The sequence below is a fragment of the Balaenoptera acutorostrata genome, chromosome 13 (genome assembly GCF_949987535.1).
Source record: "Balaenoptera acutorostrata chromosome 13, mBalAcu1.1, whole genome shotgun sequence".
In the NCBI taxonomy this organism is placed as follows: Eukaryota; Metazoa; Chordata; class Mammalia; order Artiodactyla; family Balaenopteridae; genus Balaenoptera; species Balaenoptera acutorostrata.
Genome location: NC_080076.1, coordinates 76,842,748 through 76,868,850, shown reverse-complemented (window position 1 = coordinate 76,868,850; position 26,103 = coordinate 76,842,748). Strand labels below are relative to the sequence as shown.

Genomic DNA, 26,103 nt, shown 5'->3' with positions numbered 1-26,103 from the left:
TTCTGGTGGCATTGCCTATATGAAAAGCTTTGGTGGTTCTCTGCTGCCCACAGGAGCCCAGATGAGCTGCTTCCCACCTGGAATTCCCACCTGTTCCAGGTGCCAGGCTGAACTACTTGAGGTCCACATGTGGTGCTTTCCCCGCCCTTCCCTCGTTTGAACTCACACTGGGCCAGCTAGTGAAAACCCTTCTAGCCCTCAGGGCCCTAGTTCGAATGCTCCCTCCTTCATAAAGCTTTTCCTGACACCCAACCCTACTAAACCCAACTCTACTAAAAGAAATCCCTCCTTCAAAACTGCTCTTATGCCACATTTTGCCTTAAACAACAGATAACTTTTGCATATCCTCTCTCCCGGTAGAGTAAAGCAGCTTAAAATTTGCTGAAACAGGGTCATGTTCTGCCTCCCCGCCACAGAAGTAGCCCAGTGCCTTGGCATATAGTCAGATGGCACACAATAATATATATGAAAAGAGCTGAACTCCATTTCTAACCACAGGAATAAGTTCAGCTATGTCCCCATGCAGAGTAGGATGTAGACTAAACAAGCACAGAGTACCACGTAGCCACAAAAAAAGGAAAGCTCTTTTTGTTGTATTGATTTTGGAATCTTTTCCAAGATGTGTTCAGTACACGATATGGCATGTATAGTATGTTACCCAGCATGTTTCGGTAATTACACATTGACCATCTCTAGACACGAAACTGGTTAATACTATCCAAGGAGGGAAACTTAGTGGCTGGAAGACAGGATGGCTAAGGGGAAGCTTTTAATATTATACCCTATAAATGTATAACCAATTAAAAACAAAGTCCCACTTATCATCTGCAGGGACGAGCCTCAGCGTTGCACTGTGCAGCGGGAGTGCAGCCAGGGGACTCTGTCACTGTCCTCCTTTGCCCTGGTGCTCCAATGCCCCGGGACAGGGGCTTGTAGATAAAATCCATCCCTGCAGTTGACAAGTGGCCCTACACCTGCCCAGTGTGGTAAGCGGCCAAGCTAATCCTGTAAAATCCTAAATATCAAGGCACTCCTCCCAAGGACTCTGAAAGAGGCCCTTGTCTGCTAGCATCCTGGACATCTCTGGACTCTTACCAGCCTGTGAGTCAGCCATCGAAAGCTTTGAGAGCAGCAAGGCAGCAGCGACCCCTTCGGTGACTATGGGAACCTGAGTGCTTTGGGAGGCTGCCTTCTCCACTGTCTGGATGAGCAAGGGCAACAAGTCCAGGGCCTGCAACAGTGTGTCACCTGTGGAGATAGGACCAGCACCTTACAGAACACCCCAATCGCAAGGATGGCAAGACTACTTGAGAAAGGAGTTATTCACCCATGTATGAACTGGCTAACACCCTTCAGTTACCTTTCAAATATCTCAAATAAGTGGAATTAGAATCTAGGGCTTAAATCAAACTCTACAACCATAAAGCTAGAGCTACAAGGGGCCTTACTAATCCAATAGTCCAGGTATTCACTTGATGGATAAGGAAACAGACCAAGAGAGGTGAAGTGAGTTGCCCAAGGCCACACAGCTGGTTGAGGGAGAGTCAGGGCAAACCTCAAGTTGACTAATTTCTCTCTGGGGCCCTTCTCCCACACCAGACAACCTCCGGACCCAAATCCCAAAACCAGAACCAATCAATCTGCTGACCTATGAACTAAACTCTGTTCAAAAAAAAAAAAAAGAGAAAGTAGAAACCTACTAAAACTATAGCTAAACCCATGTATGTATGTATGTATTTATTTATTTAGGCTGCACTGGGTCGTCGTTGCGGTGCACGGGCTTAGTTGCAGTATGTAGGATCTTAGTTCCCCGACCAGGGATCGAATCCGGGCCCCCTGAATTGGGAGCATGGCATCTTAACCACTGAACCACCAGGGAAGTCCCAACCCATGTTTTCTTAATTACTAAATTGGTATGTAGAGTATTTCACAGTGAAACAAGTATTTCATTTGGATGATGCCATGGATTTGAATCCAAGAAATGTGTATTTTAAAGGTTTATGTTTGTTTTTGAAATATCAAGCAGAACTAGCTCAAGCTAAAGAGACTAGGTTAAACCAAGACTTGGCTATTTAGAACTCAATCTAAAATCAAGTTCGATCAGTGCAGCAAAACTGCAAACTGATACACAAGTACAGACACTGTACAGAGGGGGGTCACCTCTCTAGGGGCAGCTCTGGAGTCTCCTAAACATTTTTTTAAACCCAGTCATCATAAGTTTAAACTTTAAGTGAAATACGAGCCCATCTCAGAGGTGGACATCAATATTAGAGATTTTTACCTTGGGGATCAAGCTCTTACAGATTTGAAGTTTCCCCTCGCTGTGCTTGGGAAGGAGGTAGATGCTCATGCCCAAATGACAGGTTTGTTAGCACAGAAGCGAGGGCAGTGGTTGTTTCTAATAGGTCCAGTGTAAAGATTATATAATTTATACCTTATAAATCAGTCTTATCAGAATCATTTCTCCATGATTTCAGAAAACGGAGTAACAGGTTCTGGTTGTGGGTCCTCTCTGAATAAAGCTTTGTATTCTGAAGGTCTGATAAGGAGGAGAAGCCAGAATCTGTTGTGAAGACTGGGCTCTGATTCTAGGCTTTATGGATGACTAAGCTAGATGCTCCCAGTGGCTCAGGAGAAAATGATGCAAAAAAAGCTGGACCGAAAGGGAAAGCCTGGAACGGTGATGACGCCCTGAAGATCACCGCGATCACCTCTGTGAGGGAAGCATCTCACCTCGGAAGCAGACCAACATGCACTGCAGATAGGCGTGCCTCACTGCAGAGGTGGAGGTTTTAAGGCTGAAGGCTTTCTTGAACCACTCAGTGAGCTTCTTGGGCACTTCTGTGGTGAACCGGTTACACCAGAGAGCCAGGACAGAGGTGGCGTGCACCAAGGTGCCTTCGTGAACTAGGGCAAGAAGCAGAAGTCCAGTCAGCCCTATGTCTTAGACCCACGTCACATCACTGCCAGTTGCATGCAAAAGCAAGTAGGAGTAAGGGGAGAGGAAGCAGTGATGCTTCAGGGATAGGAAGCAGGGCCTTCAGAAGGGGTTCATGGCAGGCTCCAACTTCGAAAACCAGGGGTCAAGGATGGGTCCAGGCCGCACCCTCACCATGGTGCACAATTACCTTCTTGCTGGAGGAAGGGGATGAACAGCTCAGCCACGGTCCCACTCAGGACTTGACTGGAAGGCCCGGCCACCACGTGATGACTGACACTCCCGATCCCTGGAAGGCAGGGGATTCCCTGCTCAGCCCCTCGTCAGCACAAAACTGCCGACACACCAGTCTTCCTGTCGCTGCCCACCTCCCCAGCAGCCATGCTTCTCCTCTGGCCATGACTGACCCCCCACTCAATCCCCCGTCAGACGTCCTGCCTTTCACGGAAGCCAGACTGGGATGTCCAAAACTGTCAGAGGTGTCAAGATCCAACGGACTCACCTTACCTAACAGTTACGTTACACCTCATCTACAACTACACTTCCTACTACCCGTGGAGAAATTCTGTACCTGAGAGGACGCTCATCTTCTGGGCTACAATAGTTAGTTTTCCTTCCGAGCCTGAGAGGAGAGATAGCAAAGATTCAAAATTCACATCTGCCACATTTCCCGAGGGGGTGAATAAGGTAGTCATGTGTGTGACACCAAGATACAGTTTGATTCCAGAAGCAGCCTTTCTATCGTGTAGCTGGGCTTAACATGCTACATGTACATCACATGTACTGGCTTTTTTTTTTTTCTAACTAAAGAAATAAATAATATGTTCTTGCAGAAAATGTGACAAACAGAAAAAAATATAAAAGCAACACCTAAAAATCACCCATGTTCCCACTACCTAAAATATTATTAACATTTTGGTGTATTTCCCTCTATTTTTTCCCCCTATGCACACGATAATGCATATGCTTAAAAACTGAGATCACCCCCATCCACACTGATCTGCACATGCTTCTGTTCATTCTTGACACGAGCAAACTCAGAGCACCAAGTCCCCATGAGGTCCCGGTGCCCAAGGAATGCCAGAGGCCACACCTTGGCCATTGGCATGCCCGGGAAGGACTTGCCTACCTCCGAGGATAGCAAACAGGTGCCTGGCCAGGGCTTCCATCGCCGAGGAGTCACTGCACTGGCGGACCAGGCTCTGCAGCGCCAGCACGGCTTCATCCATCAGGCGGGGGCTGTTGGACTTCAGCTGACCTGGACACAGAGAGCCGCAGCTCAGAAGCTGCCAAGAGCTGGGTAGCCAGGCTCTCACCTTTGTCTTCCCTGCTCCCAACTCTTCAATCCTGGCTCTGTGTTCTCATTATAAAGGATCTCAGGAAAGAAACTATGCAACTGTAGTTTATTTCTAAACTGAGCTGTCTCCTACCCCTTTTTGTACAATAGGGACAAGTACAACCAAAACCCAAGGTGCCGTTCCAGGGGCTGGAGAGGGGTTGGGACACTCACCAGCCAGTCCTTTCACGATGTCCAGGGCATAATGGCTGAGATCGAGAGTCACTGATGCCAACAGACTGGAGATAGCTGAGGGGGACAGAAAGCACGCACCATGTTGGCCTCCAGGGGAAATGCCCGTTTCTGCCTGACTCCCCAGCCAATGCTCAGGCCTGCTGTGTAGACACATAGGACATGACCACTCTTCATCTCTGTATGGTCACATGGTGGTCACACCTTTGTCCCACAGCTCTGCTGTAAAGCTGTATACTGCCCCATCCCAATCAGCAAAAAACTGCCCCTCTGACATTCCACCCACACCTCTTACCAAGATAAAAAGAGACAGAGACTCAACTCTCATATCCTATGGTTTCAAGTGCCACCTCCACACCAAGGTCAAACTGTCTAGAGCAGAGGTTCTTAACCTGGTTTCCAGAAGGTTCTTAGACCTCCAAAAATGTATGCAGTATTTTAAGTGCATATACTTTTGTGCATTCATCCAGCAAGAGGGCCCATTACTTTCAACATACTCTCAAAAGGGTCCCTGATCTCCCAAGGGCCCAATGAGGTAAACAGTGAATACATCTTCCCCCGCCCCGAGCACTTCCTGCTGCCAAGTAGTGGGGACCCGGCTTATCAAGCAACTTCACCTCCCTCCCACCATCCTGTTTGGCAGGAACCTACTTTCAAGAACATTCTCTGGACTCCTCAGTAAGGACTTCTGTATGGTGGGCAATATCAGATCCTTAAACTCCGAGTGGGACATGTATCGGAGCAGAGGGGCACAGTTATCCTACAAAGAGAAAGGAGTCAGGCACCCAGCCTTCGTGGGAACAGACCAAGAATAAAGGATGGTTCTGAATCACAGAATTTAAAATGGGATTTAGCTTGCCCAGGTGAGTAAGAGCCACCTCACACTCACCAATAGATACTTCTGAGGCTTTACTTTGCTCATCAAGATGTTCTTCATATAAAAATCCAGCAGGGCACTCTAGGGAATACAGAGACTTGGTTAGACCCTGACGTTCTGAGATCCCTCTTGTGGGAGTGCTTCTAAAAAATACCAATCAGTGCCCCAAATGTCACGGTGTCAAGCATGAAGATCCCAGTGATCATGTCATTCCCCATCTAAAAGCCTTCCACAGCTTTCCATGGCTCCTGGGAGCAAGTCCCAACCACAGAGTATCACAGCCTCTTGCACTTTTCCTTTGCAGCATGTCTCACAGAGATAGTGAGACGATGATCTGTCTAACGGCAGCCGCCTCAGATTCAGTCCCGCCCGGGGAAGGGATCACAGCTCCCTCACGCACTGCTGCATCCCCAACACCTGGCACAGAGCTTGGCACAAGGCAGATGCTCAGTGGTGGGTGAATAAATGACTGCATGAACAGGTAAATCATCATCCCGTTAACTATGGCAGGATCCATTCCAAGCCACAAATGGAGGGGAAACTTTCCAACTCCTCGAAGTTCATATATCACCATGAAAGGCCGGGGTCTCAGGTGAGAAAACCAACAAACTTCACATAAGGCCAGCAGCTGGGGCCAGCAGGGCAAAACAAGCTCCCCCTCCTTTCCTCCAGAGAGTCCACTTGCCTTGTGCCGATTGACCACGTCCATCTCCTTGTGGCTCGTGCAGAACTGCACCAGCAGCCCCAGCATGGCTGCATAGTTCTGGTTGGGTTCTAGGCTGAGAATGGCTGACAAGTACTGTTCCACCAGCCCCGGGTTCTGAAGAGGAACGGGTAAAGCAGGTGTATCAGACGGCAGTGGAGGTGGTGCGGAAGAAGAAATGCCCGCCACCCTGCTGCCTCCTGTCACCTCTTTCCACAGCTTGGTGAGCTTCTTCACAGCACCATCCACGGCGTGCTTGTGGGAGCCGCCCAGCACCTCCAGCAGGAGCAGACACTGCACCTCTACCTGCAGGGACAGGGAGGCTCAGGTCTGGATGTGAAATGGGAGCGGAGGTCCCATGGCCCTCATAGCCTGCCCAAGACCTTCGTCAGGCCCGTCAGAACCTGAGGTCATCTCCGCCAGGCCTCTCCCACTCAATTCCAGCCAGATCCTCTTCCCTCCACCCCCTGACCACCCCCCCCCCCCACTTAACCCTGTCCTGGAATTACATCTGTTCACTCAAGCACTTCTTTAATAAGTATTTGTTGAGCACCTACTATGAGTCAGACAATGAAAACACCTGGAGAATAAGACAGACATGGTCCTTGCTTTCATGCACCTCATAGTCTAGAGGGAGAAAAAGATACTAAACAAATAAACACACAAATGAATACAGAATTCCAGCAAGGTTAAGTGCCATGTGGGAAAAGGATAAGCACTCTGTTTCATATATTTCTTCATCTGCCTTGACTATTCCTTCATTAATTCTACAAGCAATGAACCCTGATGAAGTGACAGGCACTATGCTAGGCACTGTGGATACAGAAGTGAACACTGATATGCTGATCCTGCCTGCGGGGGGGTCCACTATCCAACCCAGAGTGAAGCACCTAATAGGTGCTCAATTAAAAAGCCTCACAGAGACTGTATGTGCCACGAACACCCAATGTCACTGGAGCAGTGTGGACTGCCACCCTGAGAAAAAAGGCATGCTTAAGAAGTCTGCCAAATTCCACATTTGCATGTGTACAAAATGGCAGATGTACAAAGTTATTCATGGCAACATTTTTTATAGTAAAAGATTGTAACAACATTAATGGTCATAAACAGGGAACTAGTTATATATACCGTGGTACATCCACTCAAAGGATTAGTAAACAGTCATAAAGAATGAGAAACTCTATATAAATACTCTGGAACAAATTCTAAATCCAGTTAAAGAAAAAAACACAAGGCGAAAGAAAAAAGTTTGTATGTATGCTACCACTTGTATAAAAAGGTCTATTTAGTCATATATACAGAGAATACCTCTACTACATAAGAAACTAGTAATAGAGGGGGACCGAGATGGCTAGGGAAGGGGTGGGAAGGAAACTGGTATATCATTCTACACCTGTTGAATACTGAACCGTTTTTTAAAAAATTATTATTAAAATAGCTTTTTAAGCTTGCTGATATCATATTCAGAACTATATTGCTGTTCTTTCTTCCTAGAACATTCTAACCTTAATCTGGGCATGGTTTTTTCTTTCATATCCTTCAGGTCTCTGCTCAAATGGTACCTCCTCCAAAGGCCTTCCTCCCACCATCACCGTCCACCCACTCTCTCTATCCTCCTGCCTGCTTTTCTGCTGCACGACTCTACACCTCGTCATTTATATGTGGACCTGTTTGTGTCCACCCTCTCCCCACGACTGAAGGCTATGAGAAAGTAAGGTCCTCTCACCTGTCCCATTTCAGCCTCAGCTCCTCGAACAGCACCCGACACGCAGGGGGCCCTCAACAAATACTTAAGGGACTGAATGAACTACTCCTATGTGTACAGTCAACATCGGCAATGAGCAAAGGAAAAACCCAGATTCAAGACACAGAAAAAACCACCACGGTTTCAAGCTCCTGATGCATCCTGTCCCATAAACACAACACTCCGGGGTTGACCCCTCCCACTCACTAACCCACACTGACTTACCTTGGATAACGGTTATAAGAATTCATTGGAGACATGCTAGTGAGGGAGCCCATGATAAACCATCTTACAAGAAGGCTTTCTGGTAACAATGGAACCCACACTCTGAAGGTGGTTTTCCAGCATATCCACTACCTGTGAGGTTTCAGTGTTCTTATCCTTCCATCAATTGCTGATGGCCAATCTATGGTCATCCCCAGAAGTATGCTGGATAAGCTCCCAGGAATGAGGCCTCAATAAGTCTTACGAGCTGGCTGTGTCAGGCAGAGGTGCTCGCTCCTCATTTACCTGCACAGCCCTCTGTAAGTTTCTACAGCCCTTTCACACCTCTTCTGAGCCCACCTTCATGGCAACTCTTTGAGGTGGATGGGTGAGTGGTACTTTTCCCCATTTTTTGCAGCAATGGGAAATGGGCTCCGAAATTAGGTATCTGGCCAAATCTCATGGCCAAGAGTCAAATCCATACCAAGATCCTCAGACTCCTTTTTTGTTAAACTGTAAGACCATCCCTCTTGCCCTCCACTAAGCATATCTAGACATTCAAAAGAATCTCCCAACCTGGCCTATTGGGCCATCTCTGGTTAGCAGACATGCTGAAAGGCAAGATAGGGAATGTGGAAGGAGCAGGCATAGAACGGGAGGAGAGAATTGGTATTTTCTGGTTTACTTGTTTTCTGCCTGTCTTCCCCATTCTGGCCTGTCACGTCTTCCACACATGCCATGAAGGCAGGGGCCACGTTTCTCTTGCTCATCACTGTATGCCCAGGGCCTAGCACCATGCCTGACCCAGGAAAGCTCAAAGATATTTGATAAATAGACGAATGTTATTATGCTGCACTCATGCCCATCCACCAAAGTCACACACCTCAGGGTAACTCAAAGTGCCTGGTCACCCAGCACTAAGAGCACTGGCCAGAGAAGGTGCTTAAACATGTCCCAACTCTGTGCAGAGAGCTGACCGGCACGACTCCAAAGACCCGGGGAACCTACCAGTTTGTTCCAGATGTCTCCTTGCCGCTTGGCTCTCGAGGGAAAGACAATGCGCACCAGTAGGCAGGTCCAGGACAGGGCCAGCAAGGCAGCCGAGCCACTGCTCTTACTGAGAGGGGAGGGGAGGGGAAGGGAGGGATGAGGTCAGAGCAGCAGCCTCCATCTTGAGGACAAATGCTCATCGCAAGGCCCTGCCTGCTATGCAAGACCCTCCACTGACCTAACTGGAACTGGAAACTTGTTCCCCACAAATCATCTGGGACAACTCAGGACAAGGAGTGCCAAACTCCCACCTCTTAGCACTCACAACTATAAATCAAAAGGATGGTTTCCTCCATTCAGTGCCTAGTGGGCATTTGGTTTCTCCTTAAAATGGCCTTACTTCCACTGGTTTCCCAACCCTGTTCCTCAGGAAAGTGGTTTCTCCGCTGGGCCTAACATCTTGGCTTCTCCGTCCATTCAGAAGGCAGACTGCCGGCGCCCCTCAGAGTTGCAAAGGGGAATGGGGCAGGCATGTTCACGCCTGCTCATCTGCACCGGCTTCTCACGAGTAGGACTCCACCAACCCCCAGTGGGCCACCACCTTTACCTCTTACCTGGGGACACCTGCTTTGGAGCCAATGCCTGAAGACTGCAGAGAGTGCAGAAGGTTCTTAGCAGTGGCTTCTGGCTGGGCCTCAGCCAACTGCTGGATTGCTGCCTGCAGAGCCCTGCGTGAGGCTGCATCTCTAGGAGGAGGAAAGAAGGGGAAGGTGAACATGTGGACGTGGGGCAGGGGTGGGGGGCTTAGGCCAAGCCTGGTCTTTCTCAGGAAAATTAGACTGCACTGTATTCCAGTGGGTCATAGATGATGGGATTAGGAAGTAACTGGATAAATCTACCTCCTCTTAGAGTTCTAGAAGCATCTAATAAGGGCAAATGAGCCTTAAGGCTATAAGCGCAACATCTACATTTAGGGAACACTTACTATAGGCCTCAAACTAGGCCAAGTGCTTTTACACACATGACCGGTGTCAGCGTAGAGACTGAGCACTCCACGTGGCAAGCAACGTTCCCAGAACTTGACTCTTACTGACAACCACCTATGAGGTAGGTAAAAGCATCATCCCTGTTCTGCAGATGAGGAAACTGAGGCACAGAGAGGTTCAGTAACTTGCCCAGGACCCAGGCAGTCTGGCTCCAAAGCCTGGGCTCTAACCACTACCCTATACCACATTTCTGCACAAACTGCTCTGGACACTGGGCCTTTGATCGGGACTCGCCTGTATCGATGCAGAGTCAAGCAGAATAATTTGCAGAGGCCTTTCACTGCTCCCTCCGGCAGATCTAAAACCAAAGATTACACAGAGGTTAATAAAATAAAATCTACTCAATAAAATCTACTTCCTGGGCATCTGCTGGAGCCAGGCATTCTGTTGACATGATTTCTGCCCGCTGGACACTCCCCGGGTGTTTGAGATAGAATTCCCAACAGGAAAAAGTAATGACAAAATAGGACTCTAAAGAAACATCTAGTATGGGAAGGCTCTCAGACAGACATCTGTTAAATGAATGAAACTAAGGCAAGACAAGTGGCCTCGAAATTTAACATGCTGTCGAGTGGAGGTGCTAGAGTACAGGAAATGTTCTGCTTCTTGATCCGGGTGCTGGTTACATGGCTGTGTTTAGTTTGTGATAATTCAGCCACCTGTTCACTTATGACATGTGTACTTTTCTTTATGTACGTTCTAATAATTGGTTTTAAAACATAGGACAAAACTTAAGTACTATGAGGGATAAGAAAAGAGAAGAACACCTATAACAGAGAGGTTTCTGAAGAGTTTAAGGACACGGAAGCTTGGCCTAACAGATGAGTAGGCTGTGGACAAATGGAAAGAGGGGCCTGCATGCAGAGTGGTGTTAACAACATGAGCAGAAGTGCACGGGATAAGAGGCACAAGGCCTGTGCAGGGCGCATGAGGAGGAGGAGGAATAACAACACTGACACTTAACCAGTGCTCATGAGGCACCAGGCCCTGCTCTAAGCATTTTATATACATTAACTCAATTCCTGTAAGGTGGGTACTGCAATTGAGCTCATTTTTAAGATGAAGAAACCAAGGCATGGAAAACCAAGCACGCCAGCTGAGTGAAAGAGAAACTGGTGAAACAATAGTGCTCAATAATGGAGAGCCAACCTGTGACAGGTTCTGCATGCCAGACTGAAGCCCGCAGACAAAGAGGGGAGGGTCTGACAGGGGGAAATGTACGCTGAGTGTCAGACTGACCAGCGTGGGAGGCACCGAGAGCAGGAGGCCCACAAAGGGCTTGCACAGGGCCTCACACTTCAGGCACCCGAATGATGGGGGCATGGGGAATGAAGGAGGGGTGGGCACCCAGCTCCCCCAGGGCCCTGAGCCTGGTATTGGTCCATCTGATTTGAGGCTACCTCAGTAATGGAGAAGAAGAGTGACTGGAGCCGGGACCAGGTTGTGGCTAAGAGAACAGTAGTAATAACAGCTAACAGACACTGGGCGTTGACCAGAGCCAGGCACCGAGTCAAGCACCGTCCCCATGTGTTCTCATTCACTCCTCACTCCAAGGAGACAGGCCCACAGGTTAAGTAACCTGAACCGGGTCCCACAGCCTGTAAGTGGCAGAGTCATGGCCAGAACGCAGAGCCCGTCACCTCTGACTCTGCACTGGACGCCTGTGACTGGAAAGATCAGGCACAGCAGACACCGCCTCAGAGTCTCAGGCTTCACGTACAGGGAGGCGGGACTGAGGAGAGCATCAGAGGCCTCAGGGCCAGACTGGGCTGAGCCAGGCCGGCCATCCGCATTGACAGCTCTGAGGAAGACTTCAACTCCTCACCCTGGCAGAAAACACCTTGCACCACCTTTGATGAACTCACCTGGTGACCTGCTTGCTACCCTAACAAAAGGAGAGGCCAGAAGAGCTATCACTATGCAACGACTCCTCCTCAGACTCAAAATTAGGAAATTGAGAATTAACGATTTCATATGGGAGGTTAACTTCCCCCAATCAACTTGTATATCAAAGACTACTAAACATTTTACAAATGTAATTCACCCTGAATTGTAGAATTTCAGGGTGACTGAAGAGTAAAATCACCCTGAAAAGTCCCTGAGTAGTTCATAAACTTCACCCACACATGTCGAACTCCTTACTCCACAAAATGGGGAAAAGTGTAGTATTCAGCAGTTACTTAGCAGGGAGTCAGCCATTATGGTCCAGGGAGTCCAGCTAGCATCTGTCACATGGCAGCCTTCTCTAACTAGAACTCCGTTCAGAAGTGACCAGAAAGACTTTTGAAGGTGCCATAACACTCATATGCTAAACTTCTGATCCACAGGAGAATCTCTCAGCTCACAAACAGCAATTTACTTAATTTACACGCTACTTTAACAAGCTTGGGTATGTAACCAGGCAACAGTAGATCAGAAGCAGCGAATGAGAATGGGGGTAAGAGGGTGGTAGGAAGTAGGCTTTTTCCTAACAAGAAGTGAAAGCTGACAGAAACGGAGACCCAATTCTATACCGCCATGGTTCTCAAACTGCAGCAAACACAGGAATCACCTGTGGGCTTGTTAAAACACAGACGCTGGGTTCCACCTGCAGGGTTTTGGTGAATCTGAGTCTCTGGGGTGGAGCTGAGAATTTGTATCTCAAACAAGTTTTGAGGTGATGCTGATACTGCTGGTCTAGGGACCACATTCCGAGAACCAATGCTGTATAGTAAAAACACACCAAAAGGAAACTCAAAAACTAATGAGCATTTATTGGTAGAAGGCACACTAGTCTTATACATGCCCCATAATTTGCATCAAGAGCCCTCGGGTTACGGTGCAGAATCAGGATAACTACATGTGCTCAGCATTTCCCAAAATGTGCTGCCCAGACCCTGAACAGGTTTTTGGCAAAAAAGAAGTTCAAGGAAACACCGGATTAAAATGTGACATCTGGGCTTCCCTGGTGGCGCAGTTGTTAAGAATCCTCCTGCCAATGCAGGGGACAAGGGTTCGAGCCCTGGTCCGGGAAGATCCCACATGCCGCGGAGCAACTACTGAGCCTGTGCTCTAGAGCCCACGAGCCACAACTACTGAAGCCTGTGCGCCTAGAGCCCGTGCTCTGCGACAAAAGAAGCCACCGCAATGAGAAGCCCACGCACCACAACGAAGAGTAGCCCCCACTAGCCACAACTAGAGAAAGCCCACACACAGCAACGATGACCCAACACAGCCAAAAATAAATAAAAGAAATTTAAAAATAAAAGAAATAAAATAAAATCTGACATCTCACAAACTTACATGATCTTGGAATCCGTTACTGGCCAATCACTTGATACCATCTTGCTTGTTTTCACAGAACACTGACTGGGAAAAATGGTGCCCCCGCTCATAAAGAAAATGTTTTTCTGGGCTTCCCTGGTGGCACAGTGGTTAAGAATCTGCCTGCCAATGCAGGGGACACGGGTTCGAGCCCTGGTCTGGGAAGATCCCACATGCGTGAGCCACAACTACTGAGCTTGCGCGTCTGGAGCCTGTGCTCCGCAACGGGAGAGGCCACAACAGTGAGAGGCCCGCGCACCGCGATGAAGAGTGGCCCCTGCTCACCACAGCTGGAGAAAGCCCTCGCACAGAAACGAAGACCCAAAACAGCCATAAATAAATAAATTAATTAATTTTAAAAAAAAGAAAAGAAAATGTTTTTCCATCCAATAAATCACTTAAGAAAGATTGTTGGTATCTTTTAGAACTATTTCCAATCAAAATGGTTAAAACTGGTAAAAAGGTTTGGCACCTAGAAGGATAAACTCTCCACCAACCCAACTGTTTCAGTGCAGATTATAACAAGCAAATATAGACAGTGAAGACAGAAGTTGCTGTGAGGGGAAAAGAAGGCCATGGTTCTAAACAGAGAACCCAATTTAGTTTGAAATGAAATCAATGAAATGAAAACAAATACCTTTTCCAGCAACACATTTCCCCAGCTCACTGAGGATTTCTCTCCGTTCCTTCACACTGGCTGTTGTCACCTTCCCTGCAAAACGCTTTAGTGTCTCAGAAACCTGTGAAGACCAAGCCCACAGAGAAAAATTTCAGCAATCAAACTACAAAACATTGCCGGGGGGTGGTGGCGGGGCGGGTGGGAGACAGAGCGAGCGAGCGAGCTGTGGGAGGTGCAGAACTCAGTGAAGCTCTCTCTAACCCAGGGTTTCTCAACCTCCACACTCCTGACTTTGGGGGCTGCCTTTATACATCATAGGATTTTGAGCAGCGTTTCTGGCCTCTACCCAATGGACACCAGTAGCAGCACCCCATCCTCCCACCACAGCTGAGGCGACCCCATCTGTTTCCAGACATTGTCAAACATCTCCTGGGGGACACAATCACCCCCAATTGAGTGAGATGTACTGCTTTTAACCCAACCAGTCAGCCACTCAATATACTTCATTTAAACTTGGACAAAAAGAGGCAAGGTCAAAGGCAAAGACCTCAGGACAGAAAATATCCCTTCCAAACTATGCAAAATCTAGGGAGGGCCTACTAAATGCCGGGTATGTTCCCTTTATATTATCTCTTGTAAACCTCCCATAAGGAGTATCCTGTCAAGTCATAAACACAGTTGGCTAGCAGGTAAAAGGTTAAGAAATTGAATCCCAGCTCTGCCTCCTACCAGCTGTGGAAACTCAGCCAAATCATATCATTTCCTTGACCCTCAGATTCCCCATCTATACAATGCAGGTAACAGCACCTTCATTTCATTTCATCATGACTGTTAAACAGAGACTAAATGAGATACTGTATGTAGAGCATTTACCTCTCATCCCGAGCATAAAATCAGCTACTACTATCAGCAAGCCTTCCAGACAGGCACCATATCCCCATTTCACAGGTGATGAAGAAACCAACTCCCAGAGAGGAAGCCACTGCTCAGACTGGACTTGCGGGCCACAGCACCTGCATTTCTGAAACTAAACCTGAAACCAACAGGTCTAAAAACTGATGCTAACAAGTCCTTAGCTTTCAACCACCATCCATGTTACCACAACTGCATCCCCTGCACAGGGACATCAGCATAAGACCTAGAAAGAGGGGCGGTTTGCAAATATTCCTGAAAATCTTCTCCTGAACAATATTCTACAGGCTACAAAGCAGGCAGGTTGTGGATACATCAGCAGTTGAGCAGGGCATAATAAGACCCAAGTGGGTAACACCCGCCCCCTTTTTCTTTTGAGGGTATTTCACGGACAGGCCTTATTAGTAGAATAAGACTCAAGGGTGCATAGAGAGATAAAATAGTACTGAGTTCTTCTTACAGATAAATCCCTGCTATAATTCTATTAGCAATGAATAAAATCATATCCAAAACTGTCTTCTACACAAATTACCTGTTTTAATATTGTCTCTTGTTTTTATAGTCATTCACGTATATAATTAAAGAGTCAAAAAGTTCTGGGAGGTTTGCTCTAAAAACCAGTCGCATGCCCTCACACACAAGGACAATCTCTTTCACCAATACTGGCTGATTATTTCGGTAGTTATCACCATATCTCTAAATAATTTGCTTGTGCTGCTACTTCTGCCTTTCTACCAAAGACCTCTCTCCCTCTTTGACCCCACCAGAGACCCTCCCCATATCCCTGACACAATTCCTTTGTTTCATAATATGGGTTAGCCCAGTAATTCAGTGTTTACATTATATGCAAATGGTATTCAATTTCCATTTAATAAACTGTTTACGCTCTTGCACAGCTTTTTTAAAATTAACCCTGGAGTTAAATAACGGCTCCCAATGCCCATCCCCTCCTTACCTCAGTTTGCCTTATCTGTTCTAATTAATAATTCAATCCCAAACTTTCTGCCACTTGTCTAAATCTCAACACATTTAGGCAGACCAGGTATTCTACCAAATTCCATCTTCCTGAAGAAGCCTCTCCCAGTGCTTTCCGACCTGCCCCAATTTGGTGGGTGATCTCCTACAGCTGGGACTCAGTTTATCACCCTGAAAATGTACTCTTTCTTGTGTTTGGGTAAAGTACATCCTCCATCTCGTGAAGTCCTTGCAAGTTTGAAAATGTTTTGGCCTCCCACCTGAAGTTCATCTGGGTACAGAATTCTAGGTTGAAGTTTTCCTAGAATACTGAAGACCTTTCTTCACTGAGTTCTAGCTTTCAGTACTGTTGGGAAACTCAACGCCATTCTGGTTCTTGATCCTTTGTCTGAGACCTGATTTTCCCCCCTGGAAGTTTCTAAGATCTTCTTTTTGTGTCCAAGGTTCTAAAATTTCACATAATGTGCCTTGTTGTGAGTCTGTTTTCATCCATTGTGCTGAGCATTTTTGATCTGAAAACACATGCTTCAGTTCGCAGAAAGTATGCTGAATTATTTTGTTGATGATTTCCGTGGATATTGGACCTCCCACACTTTTGTGTGGTCCTGTTTTACACAAAAGTTTTCTCCAGAGAGAGAACTTCCAGGCTTTTGCCAAGATGGAGAAAGAAAGCTGGGGCTCTGACTGCATCTGAAAAGGGCTTTCAACCAATCCTCCTAACTTAGCCCCTCCCCACTCACCCTCACTTCCAAAGGTTAGCTGATACCACCAATTCCCAGCTGTCAGAGATTCTGCAACGTAAATCAGGTTGGTTCTCAGCTTTCCTAACTTGGCTTAGGATTCATTTCCCTTGGGTCTGCTGAATCCTTTACCACTTATCACTTTCTAGCTTCCAAAAGTTTGCTGCTATTGTCTGCTCCCCATTCTCATTTTTTTTCCCAACTCTTTACTAGTTTTAGTGAGGCTGGAGGAGATAGCAAAAATAGATGCATATATATAATCCACCCTCTACCTAAAATTCTCACATAGCTGTTTTTCCATGCTAATATTAAATTCCTGGCTATAGTTTCTCCCCCAAAGATGAAAGAGCATTTCAGGTTCAAGGCTCTTCTTTTTCTTAATCAGAAAATGAATGTTACCCACTTGGGATCCTGTCAGAATAAAACTGAGGAAGATCCTTCAGAGAAGTCATTTGCTGGTGGGATCAGATGCAAAGAGCTTAAATGTTCACAGGTTTCTCTCTAGAGTAGCACTGTCCAGTAGAACTTTCTGTGTTGATGGAAATGTTCTTTTACACTATACAATGCAGTAGTCACCAGCCACATATGGCTACCGGTGCACTGAAATGTGGCTAGTGCAACCGAAGAACTGAATTTTAAATTTCATTTAATTTTAACTAACTTAAGTAGCCTCTTGGCTATTAATTAACTAGCTACCATACTGAACAACACAGCACTGGAGAGATTCTTTTTGCATTTGAGTTTTAATGTTACACAGTCAGTGTGTATTCTCCCAACCCTTTTCAAAATACCCAAGAGACTATGCTTTTCTTTCCAGGATTCACTATAACAAACTTGGAACAAATTACCAGCCCCTGGGACTTCCCTGGTGGTCCAGTGGGTAAGACTGCGCTCCCAATGCAGGGGGCCCGGGTTCGTTCCCTGGTCGGGAACTAGGTCCCCACCTGCGAGCCGCAACTAAGAAGTCCACATGCTGAAACTAAAACCCGGCGCCGCCTAAATAAATAAATATTAAAAAAAAAAAAAAAAAGGGATTCCCTGGTGGCGCAGTGGTTGAGAATCTGCCTGCCAATGCAGGGGACACGAGTTCGAGCCCTGGTCTGGGAAGATCCCACATGCCGCGGAGCAACTGGGCCCGTGAGCCACAACTACTGAGCCTGCGCGTCTGGAGCCTGTGCTCCGCAACAAGAGCGGCCGCGATAGTGAGAGGCCCGCGCACCGCGATGAAGAGTGGCCCCCGCTTGCCACAACTAGAGAAAAGCGCTCGCACAGAAACGAAGACCCAACACAGCCATAAATAAATTAATCAATTAAAAAAAAAATTATTAAAAGAAAAAAAAATACTGACTTAAAAAAAAAAAAATTAACAGCCCCTGCCTTGCACAGGAAACTCGCAATTCGCATCTTTTGAATGCTCAGGTTAAGGAGTCACTCTCTGGCCTCCGGGCCTCCCTATCAAAATCAATTAATCTCCTCACCCCGATACCCAAGTGAGCCACGCTGTCCTTTAGAGACCCATTTCCTTTTCCCATAATATTGTCTTTTCACCCTAAAACACGGCTAAAAGGAGGATGGGGTGGAGGAAAAAGGTCTTCCCCAGCTCTTCCCTTAACTATGAGGTACTTCACAGGTGATAACACTCAGGGTGACAAGACTCTTCCTGAATTGTGACAGTTCTTTTATCTAACGCTGAATCTAATAACAACCATCAACATATATGGAGCCCGACTTTATTTCATTGACTCCTCACAACAACCCTACACGACAGGTACTAGTTTAGCCCCATTTTATGGATGAAAAGACTGAGAATTGGCAGGGTTAAGAAACTTGCCCAGCGTCTCAAAGAAACTGAAACTGACCAAGACTCCAACTCAGATCTGTATGAATCCAAAGAATATGCTATAAATCCCTGCACATAGTAGGTGCTTGAGAAATATTTGCTGAATACAAAGTTTAAGAGGGAGTTGGCGTTGGCCGGGCCTCGCTGCTGGAGGGCTTCGGAGAAATGGAGTAGAGACTACTTTAGAGGGGAACTTCGGCAACTCCAGAATCGGGGAGGGCCCGACGGGTTCCAGCCGCCGAGGCCAGAGTCCCTGATTCCTCGAGCCCACGGCCGGTCCGCGCCACCCGGGCCGGGGTCCGGGACGAAGCCGGGTCCGGGAGGGACCGGCCCCTGGACCGCGCCCTCCGCAGCCGCCGTCCCCCGACCCCCTACGCCAGCGGCACTAGCGGTCCGGCCCGACCGCCGCCGTCCGCGCCCAGTCGCCGCCGCGTTGGCCTCGCAGCCGCCCGCCTCACCTGCGTGTCCGCCGCCATCCTGCCGGCGCTGACTCCGGAACCGCTTCCGGAGCGCTTCCGGGTCACAGCGCGGGCCCACACCGCAGAACGAGGCCGGGATACCGTTGGGGCCCGGGGCCTGGCGCCCCCGGGCGGGATGGCGGCCGCGGCAGCCTGGGCTTCGAGGCGGGCAACTGGACTGGGTACCGGGGTGCGCGCCGGGGACTATCAAGGCCTCCTCCCCAGGGCCTTTCTCAGCCCGGCCTCGTGGGAGACGAGGGTCCCTGCGGGTTTGTAACGCGGCGAGACCGCCCTGCAGCCATCGACCCACGAGTGCGCAGGTCCGGCCCAGACACCCCCGTGTAAGCTTCTCCTGCGTGAAGACCATTTTACATTAGTGTGTCCTAGATGCTTCCTGGAGGAGTTTCCTTGATGACAGGAACTGAGCTCGCTAAAAGGCAGGCAGCCAACTCGTGTCTTATCCTGTTAAAAGTTTGTACCCCAGCGGTGGACAATGTGAGGGTTAAAACCAGGGGTATAGGGGCTTCCCTGGTGGCGCAGTGGTTGGGAGTCTGCCTGCTAATGCAGGGGACACGGGTTCGAGCCCTGGTCTGGGAGGATCCCGCGTGCCGCGGAGCGGCTGGGCCCGTGAGCCACAGTTGCTGAGCATGCGCGTCTGGAGCCTGTGCTCCGCAACGGGAGGGGCCGCGGTAGTGAGAGGCCCGCGCACCGTGATGAAGGGTGGCCCCCGCTTGCCACAACTGGAGAAAGCCCTAGCACAGAAACGAAGACCCAACATAGCAATCAATCAATTAATCAATTAAAAATAAATAAATAAATAAATAAATAAAATCTTTAAAAAAAAAAAAAAAACCAGGGGTATACCTGGCAGTCAGGGGAGGACTCTGGAGCTGAGAGAGGAGCCTGCCCGGGGACAGCTCCTTAAGACAAGGCCACAGGGTGGGAGGCTGCGGGTAGTGGGCCTCATGGTCCAGAGTTGCTTAAGTTTTATTCAGCATGCAGACCTGCCAACTCCTTAACTAATTCAAATACGGTCTGCACAGCTCAGTTGTCGCCCCTGTTAGCAACGGCTTTCAAACTTTTGAGACCTGGTTACAACTAGCACGTTACTGGGTGACCCAGTGCAAATCGATAAGTGAAACCTAAGATTCACAACACCTACAGCATCAGCTGTTCTATCTCCTTAAATAATGGTCACCACTAAACTCATCATTAATTACATCACCACCCAGTTTGAAAAACCCTGGCAGCACTCATCCAGTGCTTACCTCAATATGACACCCTAGTCAAAGTATCTTGGAGTGACCCAGGATAGTGGCCTGATGGTCATGGAATCAATTCCATTTAATAAAAATACAGTTAAAGCTGGGTCCACAAAAAGTACAGGATGCTAGGAGAGCAGTACTTCACTTCTTACACAGAGGACACCAAATGTCAACTCCAAATAAAGCTCTATGATTTTACCATGGCTTTAGTTTCTAGCACACAGAACTATAACCTCAAAATGCACAAAATGAAAAATCCAGAGACTTGTAAAGAGAAATAAGCCTTTATTTCCTTGTTTCACAAATAGAGCTGGCTGAGTTGGCTGCTTTTTGGTGATTAGTCAAAGAGACCAAATCCCATGTCCTCGTCCGACTCCTCCGACTCTTCCTTTGCTTCAACCTTGGCTGGGGCTGTGGCGGCAGCAGCAGGAGCAGCAGTGCTGGCAGCTGCCACGGGGGCAGCAGCCACAAATGCAGATGGATCAGCCAAGAAGGCCTTGACCTAAAGCAAGGGGAAAAGTTCATGGTCAAAATAGTCATCTACACCCCCTACTACCCACAACCTTTCAGCCTCTACAGAGCTCTAGTTTTAAGGACCAATTTCCGTATCAGTGAAATCTTCCTCTGGAAGTGACCAGACAGGACAGCTTGGGTATAGCCTGGTGGTCTTAAGCCCAGCTCTTACCTGTTAACTAAACGCTCTTTAAGTCTCTTGTAATTTCTAAAGTCGAGGACACGCCTCCCCTGCCTCCCAACCTCAAGCATACAGTTGGCCCTCTGTATCCAGAGGTTTCACATTCAGAGATTAAACCAACTGCTGATCAAAAAAAGGAAAAAATTTCCGAAAAGCAAAACCTGAATTTTCTGCATGGGGGCAATTATTTACATTGCAGTTACATTGTATTTACGACCATTTACATAGCATTCACATTGTATTAGGTATTGTAAGTAACCTAGAAGCATTATTTAACATAACACCATTTTATACAAGGGACTTGAGCACCCATGGATTTGGTGTCCATGGGGAGCCCTGGAACCAGTCCCCCTAGGGTATCTATACTCTTAAAAATGTATCTGCTACATAAAACACTATTACAAAAACACTAACTCAGCAGGCAGCTTTTTATCCTCCTGCTAATAACTGTCAGGTCTGCTGTGGTCCTGGTGGATTTTTTTTTACCTTTTCAGCAAGTGGGAAGGTGTAATCAGTCTCCACAGACAAAGCCAGGACCCGCTTGTACCCACTGATGATAGAATGGGGTACAGATGCAACAGTTGGGTAACCAATCTGCAGACATATGCTGGCAACATTGCGGACACCCTGTGGAAGGAAGGAAAAAAAAAAGAAAAAAAATCACACTTCAGGTGTGATGTCTTTGCTGTTGAGTCCAAGCAAAGCTCAACAGCAAACAAGACTTGCTAGATTAGTGTATTAGTCTCACACAGGACACTTCACCTCACACCAAATGCTTCTGGCAGGGAAATTCAGACCCAATAACTTATAAATGGTGTTGGCTGTTATTCTCAACATGGGCGCTCCCTATACCATGATGTTGGCATTTACTTCAAAAGCCACCATCTTGTGAAAATATAAATTAACCATTGCATTCCAAGAGAGAAAAACATTAAATTAATTCCAGATGTGAATTTCATCCACTAGTGAGATTTCCAAAAGTAACTGGAGTTGAGTATGTATAATTGCAATGTTCCGTTCATCCAAGAAAAAAGGAATTATATCTCCTACCACCTTATTTGTTAACTAGAGGATATATTAGTGGCAAAAACTAAGCAAGAACAGTCCCTGAAAGAGTCCATCTTCCCAAGAGAGGGTACTTGGCAACACTGATGTATTAACTACCTCATCTTCTCATTCCTCTTTTGACTCACTGACATTACTCAAAATCTCATACCTTACTGCACGCCCTAGAATAACAGCCCTTACCATGTGCCCAGCACTGTTCTAAGGCTTTACATTCATTAATTCATTAGATCCTTCAACAATCTTATATTGTTATTGCCATTTACAGACAAGGAAACTGAGGTACAGATTAAACAACTGTCCCTGGTTATTAAACTGCTAGTCAGCTGCGTGGCCAGGATTCAGTCTGAAGCTAGACACGCTCTCAACTATTAATGCAAGAAGGGCCTGGAATGGGCAGCGTGTACCTCCAGAAAGCGAGAATGCAGAGTTTCCTCTGTGATGTCAAGTACTTCAGGGTTGTAGATGCTGCCATTGTCAAACACCTGCTGGATGACCAGCCCAAAGGAGAAGGGGGAGATGTTCAGCATGTTCAGCAACGTGGCTTCACTGGCTCCCACTTTGTCTCCAGTCTTGATCAGCTGCACATCACTCTGAAGAACAAGGGAGTTGGCAGTTAACACCTGGACATCCAGCAGGTCGGCAGCAACCGAGCCCGGCTAGCGCTGGCAAGCCAGGTCCACTCACCAGGATTTCGATGGTGCCCCTGGAGATTTTAGTGGTGATGCCTAAAGCCTGGAAGAAGGAGGTCTTCTCAGGCCCCAGACCAGTGTTCTGGGCAGGCACTGTGACTTCGCATGGGGCTATGGCACCAGCACGGGCAGCGGCGGGCACCTGAACAAAAAAATGAGAAACAGTGAGAAGTCTTCTCTCCACAGACACAACCTAAGAACAGTCAGTTTTGTCGCTTTTAAGGAGCCAAAATTAATAAGGTCTCTCCAACCAACCTGATTCTCCCCTTACCTTATTGGCCAGCAGCATGTCCCTGATCTCAGTGAGGTCCTCCTTGGTGAACACAAAGCCCACGTTCCCCCGGATGTGAGGCAACAGTCTGCAAAGAGAAGTTTATGGGAGATGATCACTTTCCAGCACCGTTCTTCTCCAGGAAAAGGGAGGAGGACACTGAGAAGGGCGGATAAAGATGTCCAGGAGGATGAACTGACTTCTCCAAAGCTGGGTTGTTTTCCAGATGCCCTCGGATGGCCTTGCGCATCATTGTATTCTTGCCCATCAGTACCACGGCCTTCCCTCGGAGAGACATGCGGATCTGCTGCATCTGCTTGGAGCCCACATTGTCTGCTCCCACAATGAAGCATTTTGGATAATCATCCAGAAGTTGCTACAGAAACAAGCCACAAACAAGCAACGTTTCACAGGACAAAAGAGGGAAGAGAGTAAGAGAAACCAAATCCCACAATAACTGGTTTCCATCTCACTCCCTTTCTTCTATGCTTTTGAAATGTCTCAGAGACTGGGACAATTCCTCCTACTGCCAGCTGCCCGAGTTAAAACAACGCTAGATTTGTCAAAGATTTGCTTGCTGAGTATGAATGGTGAAAATTATGTTTCTACATTCAATCAAAATATTTTAATTGTAACTTTCATTTTTAATTTTTCCCAACCATGAAGCATGTTTCTGTTTCACCATATCAGCTGTATTAATAGAAAAAAATACTCTTCCAAGTAAGGTTAGATTTAAATTATTCAAAATACAACATAAAGCAAATATAGTAAAATATTGCTTGTACGACCTAAGTTGTGGGTATGTGATCATTTTACAATTCTTTTAAGTTTTTGTGAGTCTGAAACCCTGAATAAATGGGGAAGAATACAATGGACTAAACTCTACAACGCATCCTAATGCCTGAAGAGCAGCATGGTTAGCATTTCTAGGCAGGGGAAGACCCAACTCAAGGCGATCCAAGAGAAAGCATTCACTTAAAGTTTAGTTTCTTGACTAATAGAACCTGAATATGCAACAACTTAACTCTTTATAATGAGTCACTCATTGCCTCAGACCTTCCCAAACAAGGAGGCAGGGGAGTAAAAGTAGATGAGCGCTATTTGGAAGCCGATAGACGTGGGCGTTAATACTGTCACCCTAGGAGCCACTTAACGTGCCTGAGCCTGTTTACCTGCAACACAGGGAGGGGGAGAGGCGCGGATCTCGGGAAATTGGGAAGATTAAATGAGATTTGCCTAAAACGGCCTAATGTGGTAGTAGGCACTCAGCACATGGCTGCTGATTGTCCCTGTTAGTGCCCGGGGCCGAGGCAGCACGGTGGGCGGCTAGGACCCACCCCGCACTTACGATGATCTTAAGGAAGTAATTGGACTTCCAGGTCGCCCTGTCTTCCCTGGGCATCACTGCGGTGCGTCAGGGATTGCCACGCTGGGTTTAAAGACGATGTCACTGAAGAGAGAAAAGGAGCTGAAGACACCCCGACACAAGTCCCCACGACATGGCGGGCTCCAATCCCAAGGTACACGTGGAGCAGACCACGCGCGGGCGCCCGCCGCCCCGGCCCGGCCCGGGGCTGCATTTGCCGCCGCCACGACCCAGGCCAAACAGGCCCAGACCCTGCAGTCCCGAAGCGCCCCTCCAAAGAATCCCCGAAAATCCCCATCCTCCCCGCCGCCAGTCCCGAGTGAGACTGCACCGTACGAACGAACCTCACTCCAGGACGCCTGGCGAGAGGAGGGCCTCTTGCCGGCTTGCATATTTTATAGGTAAACGAAGCAGCCAATTAGAAGCTGCAGACAGCGTCCCCATCTATTGGCTGGAGTCAACGTCTGTCTGGAGAAGCCGTATTGATACAGACAACCATTGGATGATATCGGTGCCATTCCAACCAACAGGAAGCTTCCTTTAAACGAGGTACTTAAGGAGGGCACTGCTGTGTGGTGGAGGATCTGTCTCAGAGATGCTTCCCTCTGGCGGTCTGGAGCCGCTCTCGTGTAGGCGCTGGAGTTTGCGAGCTGAGTCCACGTTTCTTCCGGTCAAGTCGCAACTAAAGAATATGACGTGGAGCTGAGAAATAATTGCTCATGAAAAAAAAAAAAAAGAAAAAAAAATTGCTCATGGTTTAGAAACAGAATGGTCTCTTGTTTCCTCTACAGTTTGTTCTTCTCCCTATCGAAACAAAGGGATCCTTTAAAACCTAAGTCGGATCATTTCCTCATCTGCTCAAAATTCTTTAAAGGCTCCCCATTTTCCCCTCAGTAAAAAGCCTAAAACTTAAATAGCCTACAAGGCTCTACATGATCTGTTCCCCACCTCCACCCCTATAATCTAATCTCCGATTTGCCAACTGATTCATTTCCTTCCAGCCGGATGATGTTGCACTAGCTATTCCCTCTTCCTGGAAGCCTTCTTGCCGATATCCACACCTCCATCGAGTCTTCGCTCAAATATCACCTGCTGGAGGGCTACCCTGATTGCCCTATTCAAAATTACCCAAAAACCACTCCCACTCCCCCGCTTCCTCTGTTCTATCTTTTTGGCAGCACTTACACCTTGTAACACACTATATAATTTATTTGTTACATTGTTGTTTGTCTCTCTCTGCAAAGATTTTTGCCTTGTGCCTGGCACATAGTGAGCTTATAATAAATATTTGTTGAATAAATGGATGCAGGGTTTGCAGACAGATAACCTTGGATGCATATCCTTGTTCTGCCACTTGCTAGCTGTGTCATCTTAGGAAGTGATTTCACCTTGCTGACCCTCTGTTTCCCTTTCCTTATCGGTAAAATGGGGATAATAGTATTCACATTCTAGAGCGATATGTCTTAAGACAACACAGTTCCTGGAATATAGGAGGAAATCACTAGATGTCAACTTATTTTATTACACCTTCATTTAACACTTATTTGAACAATTGTGCTAGATCAATAAATATCTTTTGGGACTTCCCTGGTGGCACAGTGGATAAGACTCCATGCTCCCAATGTGGGGGGCCCGGGTTCAATCCCTGGTCAGGGAACTAGATCCCACACACATGCCACAACTAAGGAGCCCTGGAGACGCAACTAAGGAGCCCACCTGCCGCAACTAAGATCCGGCACAACCAAATAAATAGAATAAAATAAATATGTTTTTTTTAAAATAGTTATTTAATTTAATTAATTTATTTATTTATGGCTGTGTTGGGTCTTCGTCTCTGTGCGAGGGCTTTGTCTCTAGTTGCGGCAAGTGGGGC

The 26,103-nt window shown here is 47.3% G+C and overlaps 2 protein-coding genes across 2 annotated transcripts in view; both read right to left on the bottom strand.

The window, feature by feature from the left end:
• The window catches only part of GCN1 (GCN1 activator of EIF2AK4), a 56,614-nt gene extending 37,625 nt beyond the window's left edge, over positions 1–18,989 (bottom strand). The window contains exons 1-15 of the mRNA XM_007170916.3: positions 18,878–18,989; positions 13,971–14,073; positions 10,265–10,328; positions 9,599–9,730; positions 9,003–9,111; positions 6,254–6,352; positions 6,029–6,163; positions 5,356–5,424; positions 5,118–5,226; positions 4,449–4,523; positions 4,068–4,196; positions 3,510–3,560; positions 3,129–3,227; positions 2,734–2,907; positions 1,096–1,248 (exon numbers count right to left, since the gene is read on the bottom strand). Coding sequence (XP_007170978.2) covers positions 1,096–1,248; positions 2,734–2,907; positions 3,129–3,227; positions 3,510–3,560; positions 4,068–4,196; positions 4,449–4,523; positions 5,118–5,226; positions 5,356–5,424; positions 6,029–6,163; positions 6,254–6,352; positions 9,003–9,111; positions 9,599–9,730; positions 10,265–10,328; positions 13,971–14,073; positions 18,878–18,895 — 1,519 coding nt within the window. The 5' untranslated portion in view covers positions 18,896–18,989. The remainder of the gene's footprint in view (positions 1–1,095; positions 1,249–2,733; positions 2,908–3,128; positions 3,228–3,509; positions 3,561–4,067; positions 4,197–4,448; positions 4,524–5,117; positions 5,227–5,355; positions 5,425–6,028; positions 6,164–6,253; positions 6,353–9,002; positions 9,112–9,598; positions 9,731–10,264; positions 10,329–13,970; positions 14,074–18,877) is intronic.
• Positions 18,990–20,407: 1,418 nt separating this feature from the next.
• RPLP0 (ribosomal protein lateral stalk subunit P0) lies at positions 20,408–24,620 on the bottom strand. The gene is made up of 8 exons (XM_007170918.3): positions 24,575–24,620; positions 24,213–24,314; positions 23,065–23,240; positions 22,865–22,952; positions 22,589–22,735; positions 22,309–22,494; positions 21,323–21,463; positions 20,408–20,644 (listed from the first exon to the last, which is right to left on the bottom strand). Exons 2-8 carry the CDS (start codon positions 24,264–24,266, stop codon positions 20,480–20,482), a joined length of 957 nt encoding a protein of 318 aa, XP_007170980.1. The 5' UTR covers positions 24,267–24,314; positions 24,575–24,620; the 3' UTR covers positions 20,408–20,479.
• Between the last annotated feature and the right edge of the window lie 1,483 nt (positions 24,621–26,103).